Here is a 13,374-nt window from a genome sequence, read left to right as displayed (position 1 = left end):
GCTGCTAGGAGTTTGGCGATGTCTTCACCTATGGCCCTGCTCCTCTCATCATCGAAGCGATGCAGGCGCTGCTTGGTGGGCTTCGAGCCTAGGATGAGGCACAGTGCATGCTCGGCGACCTCCCGTGGTATGCCCGGCATGTCAAAAGGCTACCATGCGAAGACATCGCGATTGTCGCACAGGAAGTCGACGACCTCGCATTCCTATTTGGCTGGGAGCTGGGTCCCGATCTGAATCATCTTGGTTGGATCAGTGGGGTCAATTCCCACCGCCTTGGTTTCCTTGAGCAGATGGAAGGCAATCGAGGAGGTTGGTTTGCTGCAGTCTAGGACTATCGGGATCGATGATTCCCCAAGCCGCGGGAGCTCGAACAAGTTGATGACCGTAGTGGAGAGCTTGTAGTGCTCGCGATCGCATGTGAAGGCATGCAGGAAGGCGCTACTCACGGTGATGACGCTTTTCGGTCCCAGCATCTTCAGCTTGGGGTAGGTGTAGTTGGGGATTGCCATGAATTTTGTGTAGCATGGCCATCCCAAGATGGCGTGGTAGGACCCTAGAAAGTCCACCACTTCAAAGGTGAGGACTTCCAAGTGGAAGTTGGCCTGGTTGCCGAACATGACGGGCAGGTCGATCAGCCCGAGCGGGTATGCCTACACTCCTGGGATCACCCCGTGGAAGGGAGAGCCCGCTAGGCGAAGCTTCGACCAGGGGATGCGCATGGTGTCGAGGGTGTCAACGTAGAGAATGTTGAGGCCGCTGCCTCCATCCGTCAGCACCTTGGTGAGGCGCTTCTTGCGGACGATGGGGTCGACGATGAGCGGGTAGTGTTCCGGTCTCGCAATGTGGGAGGGATGGTCCCTCTGATCGAAAGTGATCGGAGATTCCGACCAGCTAAGGAAGGAGGGGATGGCCATCTTGACGGCGCATGCCTCCCTATAGCGTACCTTGTGCTAGCGTTTGGACCAGATGGCGTCGGATCCATCAAACATCATGATGGATTCATCAACATCAGGGAAACCATCTCCATCCTTGCCTGCCACGCCTCCTTTCTTGGCTACCACCTCTTTGTCGTCCCCATCTTTCAGCCCACCGACCTATCATAGGAAATGTTTGAGGAGCTCACAGTCCTTGTAGAGGTGTTTGATGGGGTAGGCGTGGTTGGGGCATGGACTGTCCATGAGCTTGTTGAAGTGGTCAGGCAGTCCCTGTTGGGGCTGCTTGCTCATGCGATCAGTCGCGGCGACCAATGCGGTGATGTCCGATTGGTGCCAATGCTTTTTGTTCTTCTTGCCCTCTGTGTGGAGGGGCCCTCATCTTGGTCCATGTGCTTGGCCTTGCCTTTGTCCTGACCTCCATGGAAGACCGCTCCGAATACCTCCTCACCAGAGGCATGGTTAGTGGCAACGTTGAGCAGGTCATGGGTGGTACGGGGCTTCAGGCATCCAAGCTTGTGGATCAGGGACTCACAGGTTGTCCCGGAGAGGAATGCGCTGATGACGTCCACGTCAACGACATCAGGGAGGGAGTTACATCGTTGGGAGAATCTACGGATGTAATCCCGTAGGGACTCATTGGGCTGCTGCTATCAACTCTTGGGGTCCTAGGAGTTTCTAGGGCGGACGTACGTCCCCTAGATGTTCCCGACGAAGACCCTCTTGAGGTCTGCCCAGTCACGGATGCTGTCATACGGGAGGAATTCAAGCCATGCCCGAACATGTTCCCTCACATAGATGGGGAGATACTAAATGAAGAAATAGTCATCATCCACCCCTCCGGCTCGGCAGGCGAGCCAGAAATCTTCGAGCCAAATACCGAGGTTTGTCTCCCTAGTGTACTTGGTGATGTTGGTGGGTGGTCGGAAGCACCGTAGGAATGACACTCTCTGGATGTGCCGGTCAAAGGCCCATGGTCCTAGGCCCTTAGGGTTGGGACTCCGGTCGTTCGGCCGGTGACCGTGCCTAGGCACGTTTTGCCGCTACCCTCGATGGTTCAGCCAGGATCTATGCCGCCTGCTCTCACTGTCGCCTATTGGACGCCATCATCATGCCAGGCTCGATGTCGGTTGTTGACGACGCTGCGAGTGTCCTGGTGTGGATGGGGCCGCTCGAGCACCAGCGGTCGGTGCGAAGCAGGCACCAGGTTGGATCATGGCGCAGCTACTGCCTCCTGAGTTGCACCTGGCGGCTGTAGCGGTGAGTGGATGGAGCGATCCATCTAGCGCGTCCCTGCTCCCCTAGTGGGGAGAGAGGGCGCGTGTTGGAGTCGCAATGCGGCGCTTTCCGCTTGTTGAACGGTGGCGGCATCTACCAGAACTCGGAGGTTTCGATAGACCTCCCGCTCCTAGGGGTCGACGGGCTCGGGAACGTCGCATAGAAGCATTGTCGCAGCAGCAATGTTTCGGCTAGCTCGAGCGAACTATGGGGGATCCTTCCCCTCGTTCATGATGTCGTGTTGGACCTAGCGACCGTGACTTCGGGTGCCACCCGCCGGGCCATGTGCATGAGGCGCAATGCACTATACCGAGCACGCCGGCATGGGTGGAGGCTGGTTCTGCCGCCATTGTCGTAGCCCCGTGGCGTGCACTCGCGCAGACCCAAGGGCCCCCGCGCGTGGGTCCGAAGGGGTGTGGGTCGTTGCAGACTCCACAACGACCAACGGCTGTCCTAGGGCATCCGCCATAGCGCACTCTCAGGATGGACGGTGCCAGATCACCGATGCTGGAGCCATCACTCTCACCCTCATCATCTGGGAGTCCGTGGAAAGTGGTAGGAGCATAGCTTGTCATTCCTATGAATTTGGATGTGAGGGGGGATGGCGGCAGCATCCCTCAGAGCCCCCGAGTGCATGCGTCCGCAGGGACGCGAGGCCATAGGAGAACCGATCGTATGGTGTCTATGATGCGGTAAATACGGTCCCTCTGAATAATCAGTGGGAGATAGTAAATTACAGTATGCATATTACTCACAGCGAGGTTTAAGCAGAGAGTTTGCTCAGAATGAAGCACAGATGCGGCATCGTCGAAGTCGTGCGTCCCAGAGTCGATGGGGGCACCCCTCCGATGGGTGTCAGAATGAGTTCCTCCTCATGGAGGTGTAGTACACCGAGCCGGTCAATGATGAAGTCCAGGCTTCCAAAGAGGAAGGTATGGGATGGCTCAAAGACGGGTGAAACCCACATCGCAACAGGTGGGAGCGTGAGAAACTCCAGTGAGCTAAAGCGAATCAAATCGCCAGAGCCTGCCATGGCGAGGGTGGCAGAAAAGTGGGCCATCCAATGATCAAAAAGTGTTGAACGTACAACGTCTTCCCTACGGACGACAACAACTGTCGGTGCAGAAAGCGACCAACAAGTAAATATTTGTAGTTTTGCCGTACGTTGTGATCGGAGGTGGCCTAGCACTCAATGACATAGGGTTTATACTGGTTTAGGCAATGTGCCCTACGTCTAGTTTGAGTCGGCCGATGACTTTATTCCTGAGCCCAGATGCTCGAAGTTTGTAGTGGGGTTACAAACAGAAAGTAGAAAGATGGGGGGCACAAGAGGTCCGGCCGGGCTCCGGTCACAAGGGCTGAGAGCGATAGGAGCTCCGCTATGAGCTAAGTGTTCAAGCGTGTGCTTGAGGATGGAACCTAGTGGTTCTGTGGTTGTGTACTAGGGAACTTGATCGATCTAGTGAAAATGGGATGACTTAAATGTTAGGAGAGAGCACATCCCCTTTTATAGATGAAGGAGATGGCCTTACAAGAGAGAGGGAGAGAGTACGTATGCTTCTAAGTCTTGTTGCCCATGCCGGCAAGTACAGGATGATGGTAGGCGCCCACAACACTATTGGATGTCGGTTGTATGTGGGAGGTTCCGTCATTTTGTTCGGGTATGGCAGATGTCGGTACCTGTTGTAATATTGATGCCCAGAGGCATGTGAGGAGTTTAACCATGTTCACTCGGTACGGTAAATGCCGGTGCCCACAACGCTGTTGATGCCCAGAGGCATGTGGGGGGAGCCTTACCGTATGGGAGTTTAATGGCGCCCACAATACTGTAGGAAAAATGTCGGCACCTACAACAATATGTGTCAAGGAGGTTGTAGAGTACTGTTTCTGCAGGCGTACAGGGTATGGTCCCTGGTATCGTGGTTTGACTTGTGCGCCTTGCCTTGCTTTCTCTGTTCATTCCCTGGTCCTTTCTGAGCGGGCGTCCCCGGTCGGTTGGTTCTAGTTGGCTCTGATTGCGCCAGTCAGAGAAGAACAGTAAGCGGGGTTTTTGCGTACCCCGGTCGGAGACATGGGGTCAGAGTCGGAAGTGGTGCTTTGGCCAGGCCTTCCGGTCGGAGAGGCCATCCGGAGGCGGCTGGAGACCGAAGTGAGCGCTCCGGTCGGAGAGGTGGGCCGGAGTCAGAAAACGGGCGCTGCTCCTCCTCGGCCAGACCTTCCGATCAGTGATTGGATCGCATTTCTGGCCTGCTGTTCAGATTCTTGGACCGGTCCATGAGTTGCGCGCTGTCTGCTTGGGCCGAGCCTTTACGAGGAAACCGGTCCGCGAGGGACCCCGGGTTTATGAACCCGACACCATGTTTTGACCATCTTTGGCTACTTGAAGAAGATATGGCACATTTTTCTCAAACACTTCAAGAAGAGAATTGATCAATGTAACTACGGGCCATTAATACATTTACCCCACCTCCCCCAAAAGTTGGTCATTGTATGATTCTATTCTGTTTAGTCAAGTTTTTTTTAAACTTATATTAGACCATTAATATATATGGAATGTTACATAGAGTCACAAAAAATTGCTAACATTACCACATTTATCAAGGAAAGTAATTTCATAACGAAAAGAATGCATCTCTAGGTAGAATATTCTAAGTCAAAATTATCTCAATATTTGATCAAATATTTACAAAAATCTAAAAAAATATTTGACATGCCAATGAAGTATCATGAGAACCCTCATGGAAAACATTTTCATAATATATCTATTTGGAGTCATAAATATTAATTATATTTTCTATAAACTTTGTCAAATCTATATTAAGATAATTTGATTTAAAACATAACTTGTAGTTGCGTCTTTTTTTTGCAGACGTAGTATATTTTAATGAAAACTCGTATGTCAAAGTGTCACGTTGAAGACAGTGTCAGTATCCTAAGGTCAGTCTCTATGAGTGTTTTATGTAACTGTTTTTAAGACTCCCATGGGCTAAAAATAATGTATACAAGTTTCATCGTCATGAAACTCATTTTTTATCCCACGAAACTTTTACCATATCTCTCATAATTAATACTATGCCACATTTGCATATTTAATTTCTATGAAACTCTCATGAAACCTCCATTGAAACTAGCCTAAACGTTGACCTATGACATTTGTAATTAGAAAGGCATATAATGCATGCATTCAACGCAAATAAGGCAAATCAAAATTAATGGCTCGGTGATAGGATAGGGCCGGAGGCTGTTTTACCTTCTCCCCACCGCCCATGTGTTAGTATAGTCCTATGACTAACTTGGGTGCCGAGGTGATCTACTGCTACCTATAGCAATTAGCTGTAGCGATCCACCTACCTTCGTTTCACGCACAAGTTTCACATGCATCGAATAAAATTTGCTGTAAATTACTCCTTTTGTCCTGGACAATTCAATTTATAGACTTGCTTTAAGTCAACCTTTTTTTTTAATTTTCCGAGTTTATATAAAAGTACCAAATTTATGAAACCAAATTAATATAATTAAATACACTATAAAATATATTTTTATAAACATTGGTGCTCGATCTTTTGTATAAATTTTAGCTAAACGTAAATAACTTTAACTTAAGACAACTATAGAAATTAATTTATTTAGGGATGAAATAGTATCTAAAATTCGTCAATTGTCCAAAAAAAAAGCTGGCCAAAAATGGTCAATACTTGGTTACCTTTCTCACAGGTGGAAATTGATGCAGCAGCAGGCAGCCACGGACAAATGCACGGGTATCATTCATATTCATATATATATAGAGAGAGAAATGCACTGGATATATATACATAGATACAACCTGCATATGTATTATATAATAATATATCTATCCACGTCTTGGGAATAATTAAAAAGGATGCACATGTGTAGCACCTACGTACACACCAAACACCATGCTCACACCACCCAGAGTACGTACGTACTACGTAGTATAAACAAACTACCAATAATCGTCTTACACTATCTGGAGAGCAGTATGCATGCCTGGTAGCAAATTACCATATCACCCCTGCCATGCCATGCCATGCTGTCTCTGTCATCTCCCTCTCCTAATTGGAATGAACAATTGAATACTAGTAACAGTGATAGATGCAGTATCAATCTAATCATATGAGTAACACATCTGCTAGTAAATGTTGTGATTATAATATAACAACAACAATCGGGGGGTTAATTAAACAGGGCTGATGAGATCGAGATCGAGATCGAGAAGGAGCGAGATCATGTGGCGTTTGAGTGACAGTGCCACTCCAACTTACTGCCAGCCGCTTTTAATCGATCAGCAATCTATCGGCCATTCTTTCCATCTCCTTTCACTCTCTCTCATCACTCTAATCACCTTTGACATCCCTCTCCCTCTCTAGAGATCTTTCTTTTATTTTTAATTAATTTCCCTGTCTCTCTCTGTCTTCTTGCTGCTGTTGGTGGTATCGTCTCTTCTTTACTACTGTACCAGGGCATGCATGCTGGCCATGTCATCACGTAGGGGCTTACGACGAGTCGACGACGTACGTACATAGTAAGGGGACGACGACGGCCGGCCTACAGTGACACGTGGCTCAGCCGCTCAGTCGACGTGGCCGCCGCCGCCGCTGCCGAAGCCGACGACCGCGTGAAGCTCCACAGGTCGTCGTCGCTGCCAGCGCCGCTGGAACCTGCGGGGCCGAGCAGCAGCCTGTTGGCAGCGGCGGAGTAGAAGGCGAGTCCGCCATCCGCGTCGTCGGCGCCGGTGGCGTCGTCGAAGCAGCTGCCGAGGTGGTCCGCGGCGGGCGCGACGTCGGGCGCCTGCCCGTTCAGGTGCGACGCCACCAGCCGGTCCATCATGGCCCAGTCCGTGATCCCGTTCCCGGCGCGGTGGAGGCCGAGGAGGTCGTCGACGACGACCCCGGCTGCGGCGGCGGCGTCGCCTGAGATGGCGTGCTGCAGCGGCGTCGTCAGCGCCGCCGCGGCCGCGGACGGGCTCTCGAGCGGGGGCAGCTTCATGAACCCGTGCCCGCCCAGCACAGTCTCGATGGGCCGGAGGTACCTGGACGCCGCCCGCCCCGCTGCCGGCGGCGGCGACAGCAGCTCGTGCTCCTGCTTGCAGGACCTGCCCATGTACTGCAGGATCTGGTCCAGCGCGTCGTCGCTGGAGGAGTACTGCAGCCCACTGTGGTGCTTGTGCTCCTGCGCCGCCGCGGCTGCAGCAGCAGCAGCCTTGCCGCCGCCGTGCCCGTGCTCGTTGTTACTGCCGCCGTGCTTGCTGCCCCCGCCCCCACCTGATGACTCCTTGTGGTGGTGCTTCTTCTTGAACACCCTGCACACCACCCAGCCGTCCTCCTGCGCGCCGTCCGACGCAGCAGCCGCAGCAGCAGCGGCGACCTGTCCACCACGACATCGCCGACGACGACGACGAGAGGCCGATCGGTAAAGCAGGGCAGCAGTGTTAATTATTGCTACCTTTTGGAGCACATGAAGCACATGGCAAAGTTTAATAATAATTACTACCCTCCCTATAGCCTACTACTGCTCTCTCCACTCCACCGTAGCCTCTTTCTCTTCTCTCCTCATCAATCAATCAAACAAGAGGGGGAAAAGTTGAAAAAAAATATTTTTTTTCTTACGGCCGGCTGGAGCTGGATCAAATCAAGGCGGGCAGCCGTACTCGTATGATTGCACCACCACCGCCATATAATTGTTTCTTACGGCAGGCAATAATTAATGGTGGCGTACGTGAATTGGTGCAGACATTAACGACAGAGTAGACAATTATATTAGCTAGGTGAAGGGAAGCAGGAAGATCTGAGCTGGATGCATGGGTGGGCGATAGATCATGGATGCTTGCTTGCTTACCGTGGCGGCAGCGGCGGCGGCGGCGGCGGCGGCATCGCCGGAGCCAGCAGCAGCAGGGTCGTCGAGGCGGTACTCGTGCATGATCCAGTCGGACTTCTGTCCGTGCGGCGCGCGGCCCTTGTAGAAGACGAGTGTCTTGCGCATGCCGATGCGCTTGACGGCGTTGTAGATGGCCTTGTCGCGGCCGGTGGCCTTCCAGAACCCGGCAGCCGTGGCGCGGTTCGTGCGCGTCCCCGTCGGGTACTTCTTGTCCTTGTGGCTGAAGAAGTACCAGTCGTTCTGGGGGCCCGACCCGATCTTGCATTTCTCTGCAATTCGATCAGCACCATGGACGAGTTATTAGCACGAAATTCTCGATGGTTTATTAGTTTGTCGATGAACGAACAGGTTACATCTACTTGCATGGGACTAGCTATTTAGCTAGGCAGTTGCATTGATTCACCACCAGGTCAAGCATATTGAACCGCACAATTCGTACTACAATTCAGCAAGCTCTCTAGCTCTGCCCAGCTGCCAGCCCATGGCACATGGCAGCCGTAGTCGACGGTGCAGGTGGCGGTGGTGGTGGTGCAACAAGCCATGGCCCATGGGTACGTACGTGCAGTAGCAGTTGGAGGGAGGGAGGTACGGTAGCTAGTTTATGTCCATGTTCGTCATGTTCATGCATGACCAGGTCACCAGCTCCCATGGATCCGATCGATCCACGACCACGATCTGCCACTGCTGGAAGGTAGCAGCAGCTAGAGAGTGAGTAGCGTACCTTGGATGTCCCATGGCTCGAGCTTGTTGAGGTCGACGTCGCGGATGACGTCGAGGTCGATCTCCTGGGAGGCCACCTTCTTGCGGAGGTAGTAGTTGAGCAGCTCCTCCTCCGTCGGGTGGAACCGGAACCCCGGCGGCACGCACGACTGCCCGTTCACCGAGATGCTCATTGATGATCTTAGCGTTTGTTCCTTGCTCTTCTTTGTTCTTTAATTATTTCCCCGTGCAGGTGCTAGTGCGTCGATCTCTATAATAAAGCTCGCTCCTTCTCGATCGATCGATCTCCTCTTCAACACACACTCACTCACAACTTAGTTTGCTTGGCTCATGAAGAGCCGCGGCTGGTGCTGCTGCTAGTGGTAGCTAGGAGGAAGAGGACGAGAAGGACGAGGGGAGGCCAGAGGAGGAGGAAGACGATGACGAGGAAAGAGAAGGGCAGGGAAGGAGAAGCTGGTGGCAGGGGAGGAAAGGCGCGCACTTATATAGTGGGGGTTGGGGTACTTTTGCCGCCCGCCCAGCAAAGCAAAGGCAAGGCAGCAGAGGGATCCGAGTGAAATTAGGGGGATGGAGATCGCGTCCATATGTCCATGGATCCATCCATGAATCATATTGCCATCATTCCATTTCCATGATGTTGCCTTGGCCGCCTCTGCCTTCCCCTCTCTCTCTCTCTCTCTCTCCTGTGTCTGTCTGTGTGTAGCTACCTAGATAGCTCTGCTTGCTGTAGCAGCTGCTGCTACCTCTTTCTCTCTCTCTCTACACTATACGTACTGCTACCCCTTCTTCTTGTAGGAGTCGTCAGTCAGTTTACTGCAGCTATAGCCCGGAGCTGCTTGCCACCCACTCCTGAGAGAGACGCCGGAGAGAGAAAGACAGAAAGAAAGGTGCATCCTTGCTAGTACGAGCTTAGTAGAATTAAGAGAGAGAAAGGGAGAGGACAAGCCAACGGTTTTCATTTCTCTTCCTCCATGCATTATATATAGTGATATATATATGTACATGTATATGTAAATGTAAGGAATTAGTAGGATTTATACATAAATATATATACTTAATTATATATCACTACTACACAAATGAATTTACGACACTATCCAATCATTAACTGAGGCTATCATAAAATTCAACTATCTTCTAAAATACTTGACCATTACCAGAGGCGGACGTTTTATTTATGAAGACAAGCAAAAATTGCCCGTCTAATAACATGGATTTACGAAAGCGGTAAAAAACTACCCATCTCCGAAAATGGATTTTACGGAGGTGGGCCTCTTAAGAGGTCCATCTCTGGAAATGGAGGCCATTTTCGGATGCAGACTCTGTTAATCGTGACTGAGCCCATTTGTTTTTTTCCCATCTCAGCCAGTTAATGGGTTCATAGTATATAAACTGAGAAACCCTAGCTCATTCATTCTCCTCCCACCCGCACCATGTCCATCTCTCTTCCTCTCTACCTCTCTTCCACACGCACACTTCTCTCTTCCGATCAACGATGACAGTGCGAGGGCGGGCCGCTCACACCAAGGCTGTGGGGCCCCCACGCGCCCCGGCGGAGGGTCGCACACTCGCCAGTGTCGGGGGTCTCTTCCGCGGCAACGCAGGGTGTTCGCAACGGCAACAGCAGCGGCCGTGGCCAAATTCAGCGGCGGTGCGTCGATGGGCTTGGCGGTCTTGTCGATGTTCTTTTTCATTTTTAATCTATTTTAACATTTGACCATCTCCTAAAATAACGATTTACGCAGGCGTAGCTTCGGCTGTCCGCCTCCGATAATCTCTTTTGACGGACTGCAAAAATCCCTTCACTAATATGAGTTGTGTATATTGACACGCCCATCGATATAGATATCCTACCTAGCTAGCCTTGGAATCTTTTGAGGCTGGATTATCATTATTTTGTCCCCCATGTGCTGGCCGCTCAATTTGATTTGTACTGTTTGTACTGCAGGATGATGATCTAATCGGTGGTAATATTATATAACCTGATGCATGCACGGAGGTATACTTGTCATTTTTATATACCATATTCATCTCAGCTCTATTATTTGTGTCCTCTTTCTGGTTGCTTCAAATAATGATAGTTACTCCTCCCCATGGTTACGAACTCTGCATAGTAGCATATATAATAAGCAGCTAGCTAGCTGGGTACAATGCTGCATAATGGGTGACACTTATTCCTTTGATGGACCAGCTGCTTCTTGGAAATGTTGGTGTCACTCTGTCACTCGCATCAAAGTACAATGGTATATAGTACGTGTCCACACAAAATTTCATTATATGTAAGCAGTTAGGTACTTAATATAAAAACTTATGAAAAGAGAGAGAGTAGTATGGTAGTTCATATCTCTGTTCACATGTAGAGAGCATCAGACAAAAAAGCCTCCACATGACTTCAGGGTTTCTATCTACTACACACTACACCCCGTTCTTTTGTCATTTTGGCCTGGCCTGGTCCTTGTTGGCCAAAGTTACTGTTTCAGTTTTTTTGCATGCATATGACATCTAACATGATCCAGTAGTATTAGTAAGATGCCCTGCACGTGTGTGCGTACATAATCCAAGCACTTGTTAGGTTTTCCATTTCGGAGAATACATCCAGCGTTAGCTCCAGTGCTCAACAGCTTTGTCGTATCCATAGTTTTATATATAGAAATATATACTCCTATCTACTTGTAAGCACTACCTTGTACTAGCTAGCTAGGGTGCTGCATGCATGCGACCCAGGAATGGTCAAGTCACAGCTAGAGCCATCCATCGTCCAAATCCAAGGCATGCGTGCATGGAAAATCCAAGGCATGCAGTTATTAGCTCTACTCTACTCTACATGTAACCAATTTTTTCTTTGGCAAGTCGCTAATCTCTTTCAGTTACCCATCGTCATGCATGGGTGCCAAATCCCTTTGATGATTTTGCATCCCCCCAAAAAAAAAACTTGTGCTGATCAGAACTAAATTCATACAGTGTGGACGTGTGGTGTTGCAGTTATTAGCTAATAGTGTGATGCAATTATTAGCCTTTATCATATATATGGTTGATTTTATTGCTTGTGTTCGAGTTGTAGCATCAAAGCTATAGCTATACCTGATCCCTTTAATTACAACGAAACCTAGCTAGCTAGGTAAACAGTGGTGTTTAGGTGTCAATTATCAACCATATATGAGCGGTCAAAATCCACACAGTAAATTCAAGAGTGTGTGCTGTTATTTCACTTTGCGCAGATACCATGCATCCAGTGTAATTCAACATTCATTTGATGTCATGTCACAACTCGGAACCGATCGATCGATTTTACATATATCGTGAACGATGACTATATCTGTCATGCAGTTGTTAGTTGTTCGGCGGTAAATTTATCTCATCGTGAAGTCTGCTCAGGTGGAGTCACTACCCCACAGACGACAATTACTATTGGTTCCAAACGGGCCTTATCTACTGGATTTTGATCTGATAGTGGGAAATTTGCAGTGATAGGCTTGGACTTTCAGTACCGACAGTGAGATCTAATTTCACGAAAGAAAAAGAGAAGAAAGAAAACACCAGCGCCGTCCATGCCCACAGCCGTTTGGCCGCAGGCCATGCTCACACCTAGCACCGTGGCTGCCGCAACGCCCAGGGCCGTCCTCCATGTCTGTGTCTGGCTGCCGGCCACACCCCGTCTCGAGCCGCCGCCGGTTGTGCCCAGTGCTGTGGGTCGCTGGCGAGGAGAGTGGAGGGGAGGGGAGGAGAGAGAAGGCCGGGGGAGAATGAGAGGGAAGATAAGGACAAAGACATGATCGGGATATAGAAAGTTAAACACATTGAATATATAGAAGAAGGTATAGGATTCAGGGTAATATAACCTGGCAGTGATACATAACACTGCCCGACTGATTTTAAAATCCGACCGTGGTTCGCCCATTACTTACGAACCAATAGTGATAAACCTATCACAGTCAGTTTAAAATTGTCCGGTAGTGATGGTTTGACAGTAATTGTCCATTCTGTAGTAATATTGATCCAATTGTCAAAGAGTAACCGGCCTAAACTCTCTAGCACCAATGTTATTTTTTTCTGCTGATTACGTACACAAGGGTGCCAAATTAATTAAACCGGCAAGCTAACCTTAGTATTTTATTTTATAAAAAAAAATTTAACTATGGATGTATAAGGAGGAGTCTCATAGTCTGAGACTCTGAGTGCAAGTACTGAATAATGCTGAATGAGTAGCTAGTAATTCCCCGCTGAAGTTAAACGACTATAGAATCAAATTAACCTAGCTAGCTACGTAATCATGTTGGTCATGTTTAGGTAACTATCTCACCATTAACCATCAGCATCAGCATCATCGACGAATTGGGGCAGTGCACTGGTAATCTTACTTTCTTTTGCATACCACAGAGAGAGGTGATAATAATTCAATGTTACAGTACTGTTGGTGATCGCTGACTGACACGATTCTATGCATGATCCGCGGCACAACCGAGAGGGACCGATCGAGCAACGATATCATCTCTACCGTGAATCGAAATTGATCAATTAAAGCCATTGTTTGATGGAGAGGCAATTAATC

General features: G+C 49.6%; 2 protein-coding genes across 2 annotated transcripts; both read right to left on the bottom strand.

The window, feature by feature from the left end:
• Positions 1-203: 203 nt before the first annotated feature.
• LOC136499331 (uncharacterized) lies at positions 204-617 on the bottom strand. The gene has a single exon (XM_066495023.1). It carries the CDS (start codon positions 615-617, stop codon positions 204-206), a length of 414 nt encoding a protein of 137 aa, XP_066351120.1.
• Positions 618-6,015: 5,398 nt separating this feature from the next.
• LOC136500467 (NAC domain-containing protein 43-like) lies at positions 6,016-9,462 on the bottom strand. The gene is made up of 3 exons (XM_066495817.1): positions 8,827-9,462; positions 8,067-8,374; positions 6,016-7,595 (listed from the first exon to the last, which is right to left on the bottom strand). The coding sequence occupies exons 1-3, from the start codon at positions 8,996-8,998 to the stop codon at positions 6,777-6,779; spliced, it is 1,299 nt and encodes a 432-aa protein (XP_066351914.1). The 5' UTR covers positions 8,999-9,462; the 3' UTR covers positions 6,016-6,776.
• Between the last annotated feature and the right edge of the window lie 3,912 nt (positions 9,463-13,374).

The sequence above is a fragment of the Miscanthus floridulus genome, chromosome 13 (genome assembly GCF_019320115.1).
Source record: "Miscanthus floridulus cultivar M001 chromosome 13, ASM1932011v1, whole genome shotgun sequence".
Taxonomy (NCBI): domain Eukaryota; kingdom Viridiplantae; phylum Streptophyta; class Magnoliopsida; order Poales; family Poaceae; genus Miscanthus; species Miscanthus floridulus.
This window is presented reverse-complemented; position numbering and strand designations above follow the sequence as displayed.

Excerpts from the sequence above, each read along its gene's own strand:
- LOC136499331 (XM_066495023.1), bottom strand. The coding sequence starts at position 617 with ATGTTCGGCAACCAGGCCAACTTCCACTTGGAAGTCCTCACCTTTGAA.
- LOC136500467 (XM_066495817.1), bottom strand. The coding sequence starts at position 8,998 with ATGAGCATCTCGGTGAACGGGCAGTCGTGCGTGCCGCCGGGGTTCCGG. Across the intron at positions 8,375-8,826 it reads CGAGCCATGGGACATCCAAG|AGAAATGCAAGATCGGGTCG; the intron begins GTACGCTACTCA and ends ATCGAATTGCAG. Across the intron at positions 7,596-8,066 it reads CCGCCGCCGCTGCCGCCACG|GTCGCCGCTGCTGCTGCGGC; the intron begins GTAAGCAAGCAA and ends CGTGGTGGACAG.